At 40.2% G+C, this 13337-nt stretch overlaps 1 protein-coding gene across 5 annotated transcripts; it reads left to right on the top strand.

The window, feature by feature from the left end:
- The first annotated feature begins 39 nt into the window (after positions 1–39).
- Positions 40–13322, top strand: SLC35E2B (solute carrier family 35 member E2B). Of its 5 annotated transcripts, none has more exons than XR_014949769.1 (10): positions 40–194; positions 3255–3761; positions 4578–4713; positions 6222–6349; positions 6674–6794; positions 7875–7928; positions 8536–8608; positions 9588–9733; positions 11088–11567; positions 11642–13322. XR_014949769.1 is itself a non-coding variant. In XM_085558749.1 (10 exons), the coding sequence occupies exons 3-10, from the start codon at positions 3449–3451 to the stop codon at positions 11326–11328; spliced, it is 1212 nt and encodes a 403-aa protein (XP_085414875.1). In that variant the 5' UTR covers positions 40–194; positions 1584–1832; positions 3255–3448; the 3' UTR covers positions 11329–13322. The 5 variants fall into 5 exon arrangements, 3 of the variants coding, with proteins under 3 accessions (XP_085414875.1, XP_077644249.2, XP_077644251.2); XM_085558749.1 differs by adding an exon at positions 1584–1832 and having other exon boundaries at positions 11088–13322; XR_014949770.1 differs by lacking the exon at positions 40–194 and adding an exon at positions 270–312.
- The last annotated feature ends 15 nt before the right edge of the window (positions 13323–13337 follow it).

The following is a 13337-nucleotide window of genomic DNA, read 5'->3' as shown; positions in this document are numbered from 1 at the left end:
GCCCCGCGTCACTTCCCGGCACCGCCGGGGAGCGCGGCCGGGCTCCTCCGGCCGGCGGCGCCGCCGCGGGGTCCCTCGGCGCTGGGCCCGGCTCGATGGAGGGGCGGCCGGCAGCGAGGCGCCCTGCGCGGGCGGACCCGGCTCTGCGTGCCCCGTAGCGCGCTTCTGCTTTGCTGCCTTTCCTCGTGGTTTTGGTAAAATGGCCTCCCCGCCGCCGCGGGGACAAAGGGGCGAGCCCCGCGCTCGGCTCCGCGGTGCCCGGCCGGGGATGGGCGGCCCGAGCCCGGCGCTGCCGGGGTGCGGAGAGCGCAGGTGCCGGCCGGGATGCGCTGAGGCTCCGGGGATGGACTGAGGGATGGACTGAGGGATGATGGACTGAGGGATGGACTGAGGGATGGACTGAGAGATGGACTGAGGGATGATGGACAGAGGGATGATGGACAGAGGGATGATGGACTGAGGGATGGACTGAGGGATGATGGACTGAGGGATGGACTGAGGGATGATGGACTGAGGGATGATGGACTGAGGGATGGACTGAGGGATGGACTGAGGGATGATGGACTGAGGGATGATGGACTGAGGGATGATGGACTGAGGGATGATAGACTGAGGGATGGACTGAGGGATGGACTGAGGGATGATGGACTGAGGGATGATGGACTGAGGGATGGACTGAGGGATGGACTGAGGGATGATGGACTGAGGGATGATGGACTGAGGGATGGACTGAGGGATGGACTGAGGGATGATGGACTGAGGGATGATGGACTGAGGGATGATGGACTGAGGGATGGACTGAGAGATGGACTGAGGGATGATGGACTGAGGGATGATAGACTGAGGGATGATGGACTGAGGGATGATGGACTGAGAGATGATGGACTGAGGGATGATGGACTGAGGGATGATGGACTGAGGGATGATGGACTGAGGGATGGACTGAGGGATGCGAGCGGCGGGCGTGCCGCAGACGAGGACCCGAGCCGCCCGGGCACGGTTTGGCGGTGCTGGAAGCCCCTGGCCCAGGGGCCGGGCCGGAAGGGCCGCGGTGCTCCCGGGAGGGTCCGAGCCCTGCTCCGGTGCGGGGGATGCTCCGGGAGCTGCGGGCAGCGGAACGCGGGGGAATGGGAATGGGAATGGGAATGGGAGTGGGAATGGGAATGGGAGTGGGAATGGAGTGCGTTGGGAATGCGCAGGGAAGGCTCTGGCAGTGGGTGGGCAGGAGCACGGCTGGAGTGCCACAAAGGGCTGAGCTGTTTCAGCCTTTCAGCGTCTGCTGCTGTTGTGGTTTTGGGGTTTGTAACGTGCTGGATGCTCTGGTTGCCATTGGCGAAGCGGTGTTAACGAGCGAGGCTTGCTCAGGGTGTGGAATTTTGTGCATTTGCTGCATTGGGAGCAATGTTTGAGTGACCTTTTGCATAACACATAAAGGGTCACGGACACCAACCTTTGGTTTTTCACTGACACATCAGCCTTAACTTCTCCAACCCTTGCAACATATTTGAGCTTTAGTTTGTATTAGTGAAAAGCCGACTCTCTAAAGTTCTTCATGGATATTTTTCCACCATAATTGCTAATAGGAGTGTGTGGTCAAGGGTTGGAGAAGGTGCAAGGAGTGCGAGAGGCGCTCACGCTGCTGCCGGTTCTTTTGAGCTGGAAAATTGAGTCTTTGTGAGTAATCCAAGAGAAACAACTGCCAACCACTGCCACGTTTTCATCTGTTGGTAAACATCAGCTGCTGGTTGGCCTTGAGGGAGGAAGACTGAATTAGTTCCAGATGGAGAACTCTTTCAGGCCATTTAGACTTTCCAGTTGATTAAAGCCAGCAGGTCAGTAATTTAGGGGAGTAATTTTGTTGTTATTTGCTGTTCTGCTTCCTGGCGTGTGTGGAATCGGTGATATCAAATCTGATATCACAGCGCTGCTGAGGGTGGGGCTTTGGTTGTGCTTAGTTGGCCTTGGTTTTAATTAAGTTGTATAAACAGAAAAGCTGTGAGAATTAACTATTTTGAATGTAGTGGGGTATTTTTTAATGACCTGGAAAAGAAAAGGAGGAGGAGTCAAAAATCCATTTTTCTGAACAAATTCTCTTGGAGAACGTGTATCTTTCTTCAAAGTTTTGTGTTAAACTGGGTTACCACAAGTTTGTGGTTTAATGTGATGGTGTCAGAGGGTCCCATACCTCAGTGTGCTGCTGGCATGAATTCCTGGAAAAATGGGAAGAGATAAGGGATGGAAATCTTCAGTGCATGGCTGTAGTAACTGGAGAATGTGAGGAATGGAAAATTTCACTGGGAAACAGCTGCTGTGGAGGATACCGAGACTGACACCAGTTATTTAACTCCTCAGTACCTCTTTGTAATTTATTTGAGATGCCACGTTGGACATTTAAAAAGCATTAAGAATAAAGTCTTAAAGAAAATAGAGTGAACTGCTCAAAAGATCAGGGCAGGTGCAGTAGCTCTTGTTAGAACTCTTGTGTTTTTCTTTCACAGGGTGGTTTTCTTGTTTTCTCTGCTCTGCCGCTGTAACTGGCTACATTTTGTGTAATTTGTAAATTTTTTTTTCTTTTAAAAAAGCTCTGGTTGAGAGCCATTTAATGCCTTTTGCTGCCAAGTCTGCTAAAAAGGCTTTAAGAATTAGTTTCAAGTGCTGATATTGAAATGCAAGGTATAGCAAAATGAGGAAGGCTTATTATTCCCATGTAACTAAATATATAACCATTCTGGAAAGCTCTTGGACATATTTCCCTACTTTTTTCACCTGGGTACATTTACCAGGGTAGCTCTGGGATTACTGGGAGTTACAGCCTTGATTATTGTTCTCTTTGATTTAGGTTGATTACAGGTTAATTAGTATAAAGGGCAGAGATTCCTGCTTGGATTTGCTGGGTTGGGAAGATTTTTCTGGGGAGTGTTTAAAGGCAGACTGAGATCAAAGAATCTGTAAGAGGAGTTAGTTATAATTGGAAAGGCTGTGTTGAGGTGCTCCTGAGGGAAAAGGACATAAAAACACAAAGTCTGGTGGGTGGGTGGGTGTTATTTTAGAATTAAAAAACCTCCCCGAGATGAGTTCTTGTTGCTTAATCTTGGCATGAATACGTCAGGAGTTCAAAATCCAGCCTGAAGGATTACAGAACTCTCTGTATCTTTCATAAAGTGCAGGTGAAATGTGCTCTTTGCTGCACTTGGAATATAAAATGTCACACATGTTTTTTTTTTCCTTCTTTCCCTTTTTTCCCCTCCTCTTAGGGAGAAAACATGGAGCAGCCCACATGAAGAAGCATGAGGAGTTTATATTCCTGCAAGATGTTCCTTGGAGGACCAAGCCCACTTTTCCAGGCGCCAGGGAGATGAAGCATTGACCACATGACATTTTCATTTCAACAAGTGCTGTGTCAGTGTTGCTTTGTGTGAAGGACAAATATTTATTTCTTCACCTCACCATGTCGGCCGTGACCCCAGAGGCCCCGAGCCCTCCTCAGCTGGAGGAGAAGCCAAAGGGAAAATCCCTGTTCCAGCTGGGCTCCCTCTTGGCTAACAGGAGTGAGAAATTAGTGATTGCTCGCAGTGACAGCTTGCCAGAGGAGAATGTCCTGAAAATCACCATCACAGAGACCACGGTCATCGAGTCCGACCTGGGCATCTGGAATTCCCACGCCCTCATCTACCTCACTTTGTGGTTTTTCTTCAGCTTTTGCACTCTGTTCCTTAACAAATACATTCTGTCCTTGCTGGAGGGAGAGCCCAGCATGCTTGGTACCCTGCTTTTCCTCAATTCCAGGGGGAAATGGATTTATTTTTTTGGAATGGGAGCCCCAAAAGCTGTCAGAACTCCCAGAACTTTGGGATAACGCTGCCAGGCACAGGGTGGGGTGGTTGGGGTGTCTGAGGGATAAGAGTTGGGCTGGATGATCCCTTCCAGCTCAGGATATTCCATGATCCTATGGCTGATATTCCCAGATTGTCCCATGTAAAGCTGGGGGAGAGAATAGTTCAATTGGAGTGAAAAATGCTTGGCTTGGAAGCTGTGGGGAGGGATCTTGGGATTTTGGCCAGAAAAGTGGTTTCTGACACTGCCCTTTCCTCCAGTTGCTGAAAGATGAAATTTTCCTCGTAGAGGAGCTTTAAGAGAAAAAAAACCAAACTTTTTTTTAGTTTTCTGTGCTGGAGGATTTAACAAAAATTCAAATTTTGAGTAAGTTGTTGATGCTCTCCAGAGCTGTGCAGTGCAAGAGTTGCCTTTGGTGATCTCTGTTATCCGATGGCCATTTGAGTTCTTTTTTTGTCTTCTTAAGGGGCAAACAAAGAACAATTTATCTGTGAACCAGGTTTATAAACATTCATCTTATTGTGCTGCCTTGCTTAGATGTAGAAGCAAAGGGCTTTTGTGAGATTATATAAAACACAGATTTTATATTTATAAAATACACTTTTTCTATTGTATAAAACACCAAAAAAAACCACCGCACAGATGTTTGTGCCAGAGATTTTGTCAGGAAAATGGGTTTGTTGTGTGACCTGACAGCCAATTTTGTGATCTGGCTTAATTTCCCCTCTGTGCTCCTCCTTTAGGTGCTGTTCAGATGCTTTCCACCACCTTCATTGGCTGCATCAAGATGTTTGTGCCGTGCTGTTTGTACCAGCACAAAACCCGCATCTCCTACCCCCCCAACTTCATCATGATCATGCTCTTTGTTGGATTAATGAGGTACAGGGGAAGCATTTCTGCATTATCTCTGCTAATATTTGTTGATAAAAGAATTTTATAGGATGATGATGTTTATGTTCCCACCCAGAATCTCGCTAAAAAAAAAAAAAAACAGCAGTACCAACAACACACCAACAAAAAACCAACAAAAAAACCCCAAAAAAACCAACCAAAAAAACCCCAAAAACAAAAACAAACAAACCAACAAAAAAACCCCACAAAACAAATAAAAACTCCCAAAAAACACAACAAAAAAGTACCAAATCATAAAAACTAAAAGTCTAAACAAAAATCCCAACCATCCAAAAATTTTAAAACTTTTAACCCTTCCTTAAAAAATAAAAGCTTTAATGTTACTCCTCCTCAGTCTAAAAGAAAAAAAAAACCAAAAACCTAAGATGTTAAAAAGAAAAATTCTAAGTAAAAAGAAATAATAGAGTAATTTTTAACTAAACTTTTATTAACCATAGACTAAACCAATTTCTCCTCCAAAGAAAAACTACATTTTAAAAAAATGCATAATGAACCAAAAAACCTGCTTCAATAGCTACCAACATATAAAATAAACAAAAAAAATTAAAGGAAGTGTATTAATACCCTCTATCTTAAAAAAAAAAAAAAATCTATCCTTAAAACCCTCAACCCTAAAGTTCTGTTCTCATGTCTCTCTGCCTTTTTATTCTTGATGAGGTGTTTGGAGTATTTCTCTTTCTCCACCCCTCCAAAAATATCCCAGGATAATCTTATTTTTATTTGCTGTTTCTATTCCCAGATGTTTAATATTTTGGCCTTCCCATCACATTTACATTTTCTCAGAGCTCATTTCTCTTTCCATTTATTTTCTTCCTGCTCTCTTTTGAGGCTGATGTTTGTTTAGTGCATTAATATTTATCAGCCTTTTGCCTCAAAAGTCATCGAGGCTATTAAAATTTATCTTTTGAAAAGTAAATATTTGCTGGGTGCTGGGGTTGTATTAGTTTTGTGGTCAAGGAGGGAATAAAAATGCCTGGTTTTGTTTCCTCTACCCTGCAAAACTGATAAAATCAAATAAGTGATAAATTCAATTAATTTCAGAGTTTAAACTGTGGTAATTGTGTAGCATATCTAATTTGCACTAAATATGGATAACTGCAGATAAAGTTTCCTTGGTGAATTTCTGATTCTCAGAAGATTTTTCACTTTTCTGACTGAGCCTGTTGAAAACTTTGGCTTAAAAAATGGTCACTTGAAGCTTGGAGTGTGTTAAAAAGTAAATTTGTTTTCTAGGAATCCACTCTGCAGCCAAAGGCATTCCTCAGTTGCCCAAGGGTGCCTTTATTTGCTTTAAATAAATAATGTTTAAGCCATAGCTGAAAGAAAGATCTGACCTTGCAGGTGCAGGAGAAACCACAGCGCAATTCTTTTTATGCTGAGTGTCCAAGAGTAGCTCTTGAAGGATTATTTTAATTTCTTCTGGTGCACTAATTTTTTTTTTTTAATTAATTTCTTGTGATTTTCTTCTGCTGCAGATTTGCAACAGTGGTCCTGGGCCTGGTCAGCCTGAAGAATGTGGCAGTTTCATTTGCAGAAACTGTGAAAAGCTCTGCTCCTATTTTCACTGTCATCATGTCCCGGATGATTTTGGGGGAATACACCGGTGAGTCCTGAAATGAGATTTAATTCCTCTCTTTTTTAATTGGCTGTGATGAAAGTATGGCCTCTAAAATATAATAAATGCAGCTGGAAGAATCAGTCTGAACACAGCCTGACTGAAATCAGTCTGAGTTTGTAGAATTAAAAGGGGTTGGTGGAAGGGGATAGTTGTTATTTTTCTGTTTTTATTGCGGCTTTAAAAATCTGAATTTCGGTGCAGTCCTTTTCTCTTGCTGTTTGGAATTACAAATTGTCCCAAATTAAATTTCAAATTTAATTTAAAAAAAAAAAAAAATTAAAAAATAAGTGAGATCATTTTGCTCTGCAGGATTGCTGGTGAATCTCTCCCTGATCCCTGTGATGGGAGGGTTGGCTCTGTGCACGGCCACTGAAATCAGCTTCAACATCCTGGGCTTCTCTGCAGCTCTGTCCACCAACATCATGGACTGGTGAGCACCGGGTGTTTTATCCCTTCCAGCTCCATTTTACAGGCTCTGACACACAAAACATCACCCCCCTGACAGCTCAGCACCTCAGGTGCCAAAAAGTACAGGATGGCTCCCGTGGCAGTGCTGGGAACAAAAAAAGTTGTAATAAAAAGCAAAATAAAAAAGCTCTTTACAGAGGAAAACCAAGCCAGGGCAAGAGGTTCTTGCTCCTGCTAAAACACTTCACAAAAGTGATTTTTTTCTTTTGTTCTCTGCTTTTTCTGGTGAAATGCTTAGGTGAGATTTTTTAGTTTTATTTGTTTGGTTCTCTTCTTTTCTAGTGAATTGCTCAGGACTTTTTAGTTCCTGTCCAACTGGGTGTCTTTAAATTTGAGGTGAAGTCCCCGAGGTCCTGTGAGGTGTTTTTTAACCAAATTGAGGAGAGAAATTTCTGGGGTTTTGTCCTTTTTAAGGAGACAAAGGGTAACTTGTTTACTCCATTAACAGTGGACACATTCCTATACCAGGGCAGCTCTGGGAAAAAGCAATTAATTTTATTTTATACCTTTTACTTTGTACCTCATATTTTATACCTCATATTTTATACCTCACATTTTATACCTTTTACTTTGTACCTCACATTTTATACCTCACACTTTATACCTCATATTTATTTTTATAAAGAAAATCACTTAACATTGTTCATTCTGTACAGTGCTAGGAATGTTGGTATTGAAAATGCATTTTTAAGAAATTATTTTCTTCCTCTCTCATATCAAACAGCATTATTGAGATTAAATAATAAAACTTCATTAGACCAAACTCCTTTCTGTGCTTGTAGAAAACTTTTATCTACCTGAGGATCAATTAATTGATTGATTTGTCCTAATTATAATACAGCTAAATGGTGGGCTTTAATTAAAGTGTATGTTTAGTGAAAAAAATTTAATTTTTAAAAAGAAATTACATTATTTTAAAAAATTAATTTAAAAAAAATTAACAATTTTTGTTAATTTTTTAAATTTAAAAACACATTTTAACAAATTAAATTTTAAAAGTTAGGGTTTTTTTGTTAATTAAACTTTTCTTTTTCTTCTCTAGCTTGCAAAACGTCTTTTCCAAAAAACTACTCAGTGGAGATAAATACAGATTTTCGTAAGTACTCAAAATATTTCATGTTTGCTTCTATTAGGGCTCCATAAAGAAATTAAATATTTATCATTATATTGCACAAAGGTGTAAATCTGATCACCTCTATCATTTTATCAGGGTAAGAAAACTCCCCTGAGCTCCCAATCAGTTACAATTCCCAGAAATAAATATTTTAAAAGAGAAATATCAACAAAATATAAATATTTATAAAAATCTATACATATTAATAAAATATTTATTTAATACTTATTAAATAATTATTATTTAATCGAAATATTTTATTAATATATAACTATTTTATATAGATATATTGCATTAAATTATAATGTTTTATAAATATAAATATTGAAAAATAGAAATAAAACCCCTAAAAATAATATTTTCACAGCAATGGTGTGCAGAAAGCAACTTTTTATCTCTGAAACGTAAAGCAAGAGTAAAGTTTTGTGCTAAAATCTACCTTTAATAAAATATTTATATTTTACCATGAGATAAAAAGCTACTTTTGGTTTTTTGTGCCTTTCAGCTTCAGTCCCTGAGAGCAAACCTCTCTCTTTGCTTTGAAAAATGAAATTTTGAATAATTTTAATTTTTTTTTTCTCCTTTGTAGAGCTCCAGAGCTTCAGTTCTACACAAGTGCTGCTGCTGTGGTTATGCTTATTCCAGCTTGGATATTTTTCATGGTAATTTGAATTCGTTATTTTAATGAATTTAGAGATTTTAAAAATTAACTTAGTTGGGGTTTTTTTTAATTGTGAGCAGAATGTGCAACAAAGGATAATCTCAAAATTTACCTTTTATCCTTCCCATTCATTTTATTTGAAAAATTAATTTTTGATTTAAAAAAAAATCAGCCTGAAATACAATTCACCCAATGTTTGCAAGAGATTGGGGCAGTAAAAAAGAGAAAATTTAAAAAGAAATTCATTTAATAGAGATGTGAGTTAATCCAAAAAGCCTGAATTTATCTCAGGATTTTTGAGTTCAAATCATGATTTTGCCTCGGTGCATTTGAGCATTGAGATAAAGACTTGAAACAAAATCTGGAATATTTGTTGGCTTTTTGTTGCTGTTCATGTGGTGTACAGGAATATTAACTCTGAAAGCAAATTTGTGTTGAGAAAAAATTATTGGATCTAAATGTTTTATATGTTTTAGGTTTGATTGGGCTAAAATGTAAATGTAAACTTTGCTTCTAACAGTTGGGTGGAAAATCACTTTAGATTTTTCTCATGAACTAAACCCTTAAATTCCATTTTTAAAATAATTTTAGGATATGCACAATTTTTTTGAGAAAAAATTAATGGATTTAAATGCCTTGTATGTTTTAGGTTTTGTTGGGCTAAAATTTAAATGTAAAACTTTGTTTCTGACGGGTGTAAAATCACTTAAATTTTTCTCATTAACTAAACCCTTAAATTAAATTAATTTTTTTTTTATTTTAGGATGTGTAAATTTTTTTGGAGAAAAACTTACAGGATCTAAATGTCTTGTATGTTTTAGGTTTTGTTTTTAGGGCTAAAATTTAAATTTTAAAATTTACAATTTAAAATTTTAAAATTAAAATTTAAATATTAAACAGTTGAGTGAAAAATCACTTCTAGGTTTTTCTCATGAACTAAACCCTTAAATTCCAATTTTTTTTTTTTTTTGGGAATTCAGGACGTGCCTGTGATTGGGAAAAGTGGGAGGAGCTTCAGCTACAACCAGGATATTGTGATTCTCCTCCTGATCGATGGAGTCCTGTTCCACCTGCAGAGTGTCACAGCCTATGCCCTGATGGGGAAAATCTCCCCTGTGACTTTCAGGTAAAACTGTCAGGAGCATTAATTTCTATTTCTTCATCAGGAGCACTATTTTATTTTCTTTGATCAGGAACACTGTTTTGTATTTTTTTATAAGGAAACACTATTTTTTTTTTTTTACAGAAACATCCTTATTTTTTTGGTCAGAAACATTATTTTTTTTTTTTTTGTCACGAAGATTTTCTATATTTTTGTCAGGAATATTATTTTATACTCTTTTTGCCAGGAACACTATTTTATATTCCTTTCCAGGAACACTTTTTCTTTTTTTTTTTTTTTTTTTGTGGTCAGAAACATCATTTTATATTTTTTTGGTCAAGAACATTATTTTCTATTTTTTTGCCAGAAACATCATTTTCTGGTTTTTGTCAGGAACATTTATTTTCTATTATTTTTTACCTGCTCAGTGTTTCTGCTTGAGATCAAGACATCAAAGGTAGTGTGCCAAGAGAAAAATCACAGCATGGATGGGGCTGGAAGTGGAATTTGAGGTGGCATTTAAAAAAAAGGAAAACCAAAGGTGTTTTATAAAGAAATTAATGAGGTAAATCACAGAATAGTTGGGGCTGGAAGTGGAATCTGAGGTGGTGTTAAAAAGGGGAAAACTAAAGGTGTTTTGCAAAGAAATTAATGAGGTAAATCCTCAAATGGCTGGGGTTGGAAGTGGAATCTGAGGTGGTGTTTAAAAAAAAGGGAAAACTAAAGGTGTTGTGCAAAGAAATTCATGAGGTAAATCACAGAATGGCTGGGGCTGGAAGTGGAATCTGAGGTGGTGTTAAAGAAAAATGGAAAACTAAAGGTTTTGCAAAGAAATGAATGAGTTAAATCACAGAATAGTTGGGGCTGGAAGTGGAATCTGAGGTGTTAAAAAAAAGGAAAACTAAAGGTTTTGCAAAGAGATGAATGAGGTAAATCACAGAATAGTTGGGGCTGGAAGTGGAATCTGAGGTGGTGTTAAAGAAAAATGGAAAACTAAAGGTTTTGCAAAGAAATTAATGAGGTAAATCACAGAATAGTTGGGGCTGGAAGTGGAATCTGAGGTGGTGTTAAAAAAAAAGGAAAACTAAAGGTTTTGCAAAGAGATGAATGAGGTAAATCACAGAATAGTTGGGGCTGGAAGTGGAATCTGAGGTGTTAAAAAAAAAAGGAAAACTAAAGGTTTTGCAAAGAGATGAATGAGGTAAATCACAGAATGGTTGGGTCTGGAAGTGGAATCTGCAGTGGTGTTCAGGGCCAAGGCTGACATTGAAGCCTGGCTGTGGGATGTGGCAGAGCTGCTGTCCCCTGGTGTCCCCTGGTGTCCCCTGGTGTCCCCTCGTGTCCCCAGTGTCCCCAGTGTCCCCTGCTGTCCCCGCAGCGTTGCCAGCACTGTCAAGCACGCCCTGTCCATCTGGCTCAGCATCATCGTGTTTGGGAACAAGATCACCAGCCTGTCAGCCGTGGGCACTGTCCTGGTCACCGTGGGCGTCCTGCTCTACAACAAGGCCAAGCAGCACCAGCAGGAGACCCTGCACAGCCTGGCCATGGCCCCGCAGCCCCCAGGGCCCACCGAGGACACCGAGCCCCTGATCCCCACGGATTTGGAGCCCTATGATTGATGGGGCTCTGCAAGGAGACCCTCCTGGATGGGGCTGTTCCTTTGAATTCCTCAAATCTTCCTGGATGGGGCTGTTCCTCTGAGTTCCTGAAATCCTCCTGGATGTGGTGGTTCCTCTGAGCTCCTGAAATCCTCCTGGGTGGGGCTGTTCCTTTCAATTCCTCAGATCCTCATGGATGTGGTGGTTCCTTTGAATTCCTCAAATCCTCCTGGATGTGGCTGTTCCTCTGGTTCCTTTGAGTTCCTCAGATCTTCCTGGATCTGGCTATTCCTCAAATCCTCCTGGATTTGGTTGTTCCTCTGGTTCCTTTGAGTTCCTCAAATCCTCCTGGATGCGATTGTTCCTTTGAGTTCCTCAAATCCTTCAGGATGTGGCTGTTCCTCTGAGTTCCTTTGAGTTCCTGAAATCCTCCTGGATGTGGCTGTTCCTCTGAATTCCTCTGAGTTCCTGGCAGGTCTTACCCAGGATTTGAAGCTAGAAGGAGCTGGGAAGGATCCAGGAAAGCCTTGGGAATCTGATGCTCCTAAAGAGGACCTGGAACGTGGTAAATGTGGGCTTTGCTGTCTCTCTCTGACTCCCAATCACATCCAAGCCTGTGCTGGTGGAAGAATTTCGGTGTCCTGTGGGAGAACAATTCCTGTCTCCCTCCACATCCAAACAATGTGAAAATGGGGCCCCACCACCGAATTCTGCTGGCAGAGGGATGGAATTGGTGCCTCGTGGAAGTTTGTGGCTGTTGCTCTGCCTTTCCTGCATCCTCCCTTATTCCTGAGTGCTGGAGAGATGGAAGGAGGACCAAGGAGGAGATTGTCCCACCCTGACCTCACCTCAAGCCCTGAGGGCTTTTTGGGCTCCCAGAAATTAGCAGAGCTCCAGGAGCACTTGGACAGCACAAGAAAGGATTTTTGGGGTGGATTTTGGTTTCTGTACAGGGCAGGAGTTGGACTGGATGGTCCTTGTGGGTCCCCTCCCACTCAGGATATTCCATAATTCTAAGAGGGATTGGAATTCCCACCCTTCTCTCCCAAAAAAATCCCAACTTTATAGGTTTGCTTGAAGCAAACTGTGGGAAATAAGCTGTGGTGAGCACCTGCTGCTGGCTACAAATCCAGGATTTGTAGTGGTTTAAAATGTAAAAATTGAATGTGGAAATATTGCATTCTTATAATTCGTTGGCAAAAATGAAATGCAAATATTCACACATGTACCCTGTGTAAATGGAGTGTTGAATTCAGTATTTGTAGTTGCTTAAGAGTTAAAAAAACAACCACTGAAAATTGTGGTGATAAAGGAAGCAGGATCTCTGTATTTCTGTAAAAAACCATTTTGTTGTTTTAATTTCATTTTATTATGCATGAGGAAAGAAATTGATGGGGTTTTTTATATTATTTCTAAGAGTGCAGCAAAAGGCTGCCTTTTAGAATCTCAGGGTTATGAGTCTGACCTGTGTGTAAAATATCTTATTTCTGATTATATAAAGAAATCTCATAGGCATCTGTGACAGATGGCAGGAATATTAACCATAAACTGAGGCAAATCTTTATTTCTGCTGCTTTCAAGTTTCCTTTTTTTTTAAAGGAAATTTGTTTTTGTGGTAGATCAAAGATTAAAAGTTAACTTTCCTTTTCAAAATTCTGAAGAACAGTCGGCTTTGACAAAAATAGAGCACACATGTAGCTACAAAAACATTCACATGAACTTTTTGGGAACAAAACTTCCATTAAAATGAGTGGATTTTAATAACTGCTACTATTCTGGAAGGTTGGAGCATGGATATATAGTGGTCTTTATGGTAAAAATAATGGTTAACAGGAAAATACAAGTGGAATTCTGTAAAATTAGATTTCCACATCTCAGTGACTACCTGGGGCAGATGCCCCAAAGATCTGAGGGAGAAAAATGCCAATTTTTTCATCCTTGTGTATGTGATATGTCTGTGGTATTTTGTTTTCTTTTGTACTCTTGTCATTTTTATAAAAGCTGTGGACTGTGGAGCTCTGTGTATTTTT

The sequence above is a fragment of the Lonchura striata genome, chromosome 21, assembly GCF_050655825.1.
Source record: "Lonchura striata isolate lonStrDom1 chromosome 21, ASM5065582v1, whole genome shotgun sequence".
Lineage (NCBI taxonomy): Eukaryota > Metazoa > Chordata > Aves > Passeriformes > Estrildidae > Lonchura > Lonchura striata.
The sequence above is the reverse complement of the archived record's forward strand: the minus strand, read 5'-3'. Positions and strand labels throughout refer to the sequence as shown.

Bases quoted from the DNA above. Each gene is read 5' to 3' on its own strand.
- SLC35E2B (XM_077788123.2), top strand. From the start codon at position 3,449: ATGTCGGCCGTGACCCCAGAGGCCCCGAGCCCTCCTCAGCTGGAGGAG. The intron at 6,795-7,874 runs GTGAGCACCGGG...TTTCTTCTCTAG, and splicing joins TCCACCAACATCATGGACTG to CTTGCAAAACGTCTTTTCCA. The intron at 9,734-11,087 runs GTAAAACTGTCA...CTGTCCCCGCAG, and splicing joins ATCTCCCCTGTGACTTTCAG to CGTTGCCAGCACTGTCAAGC.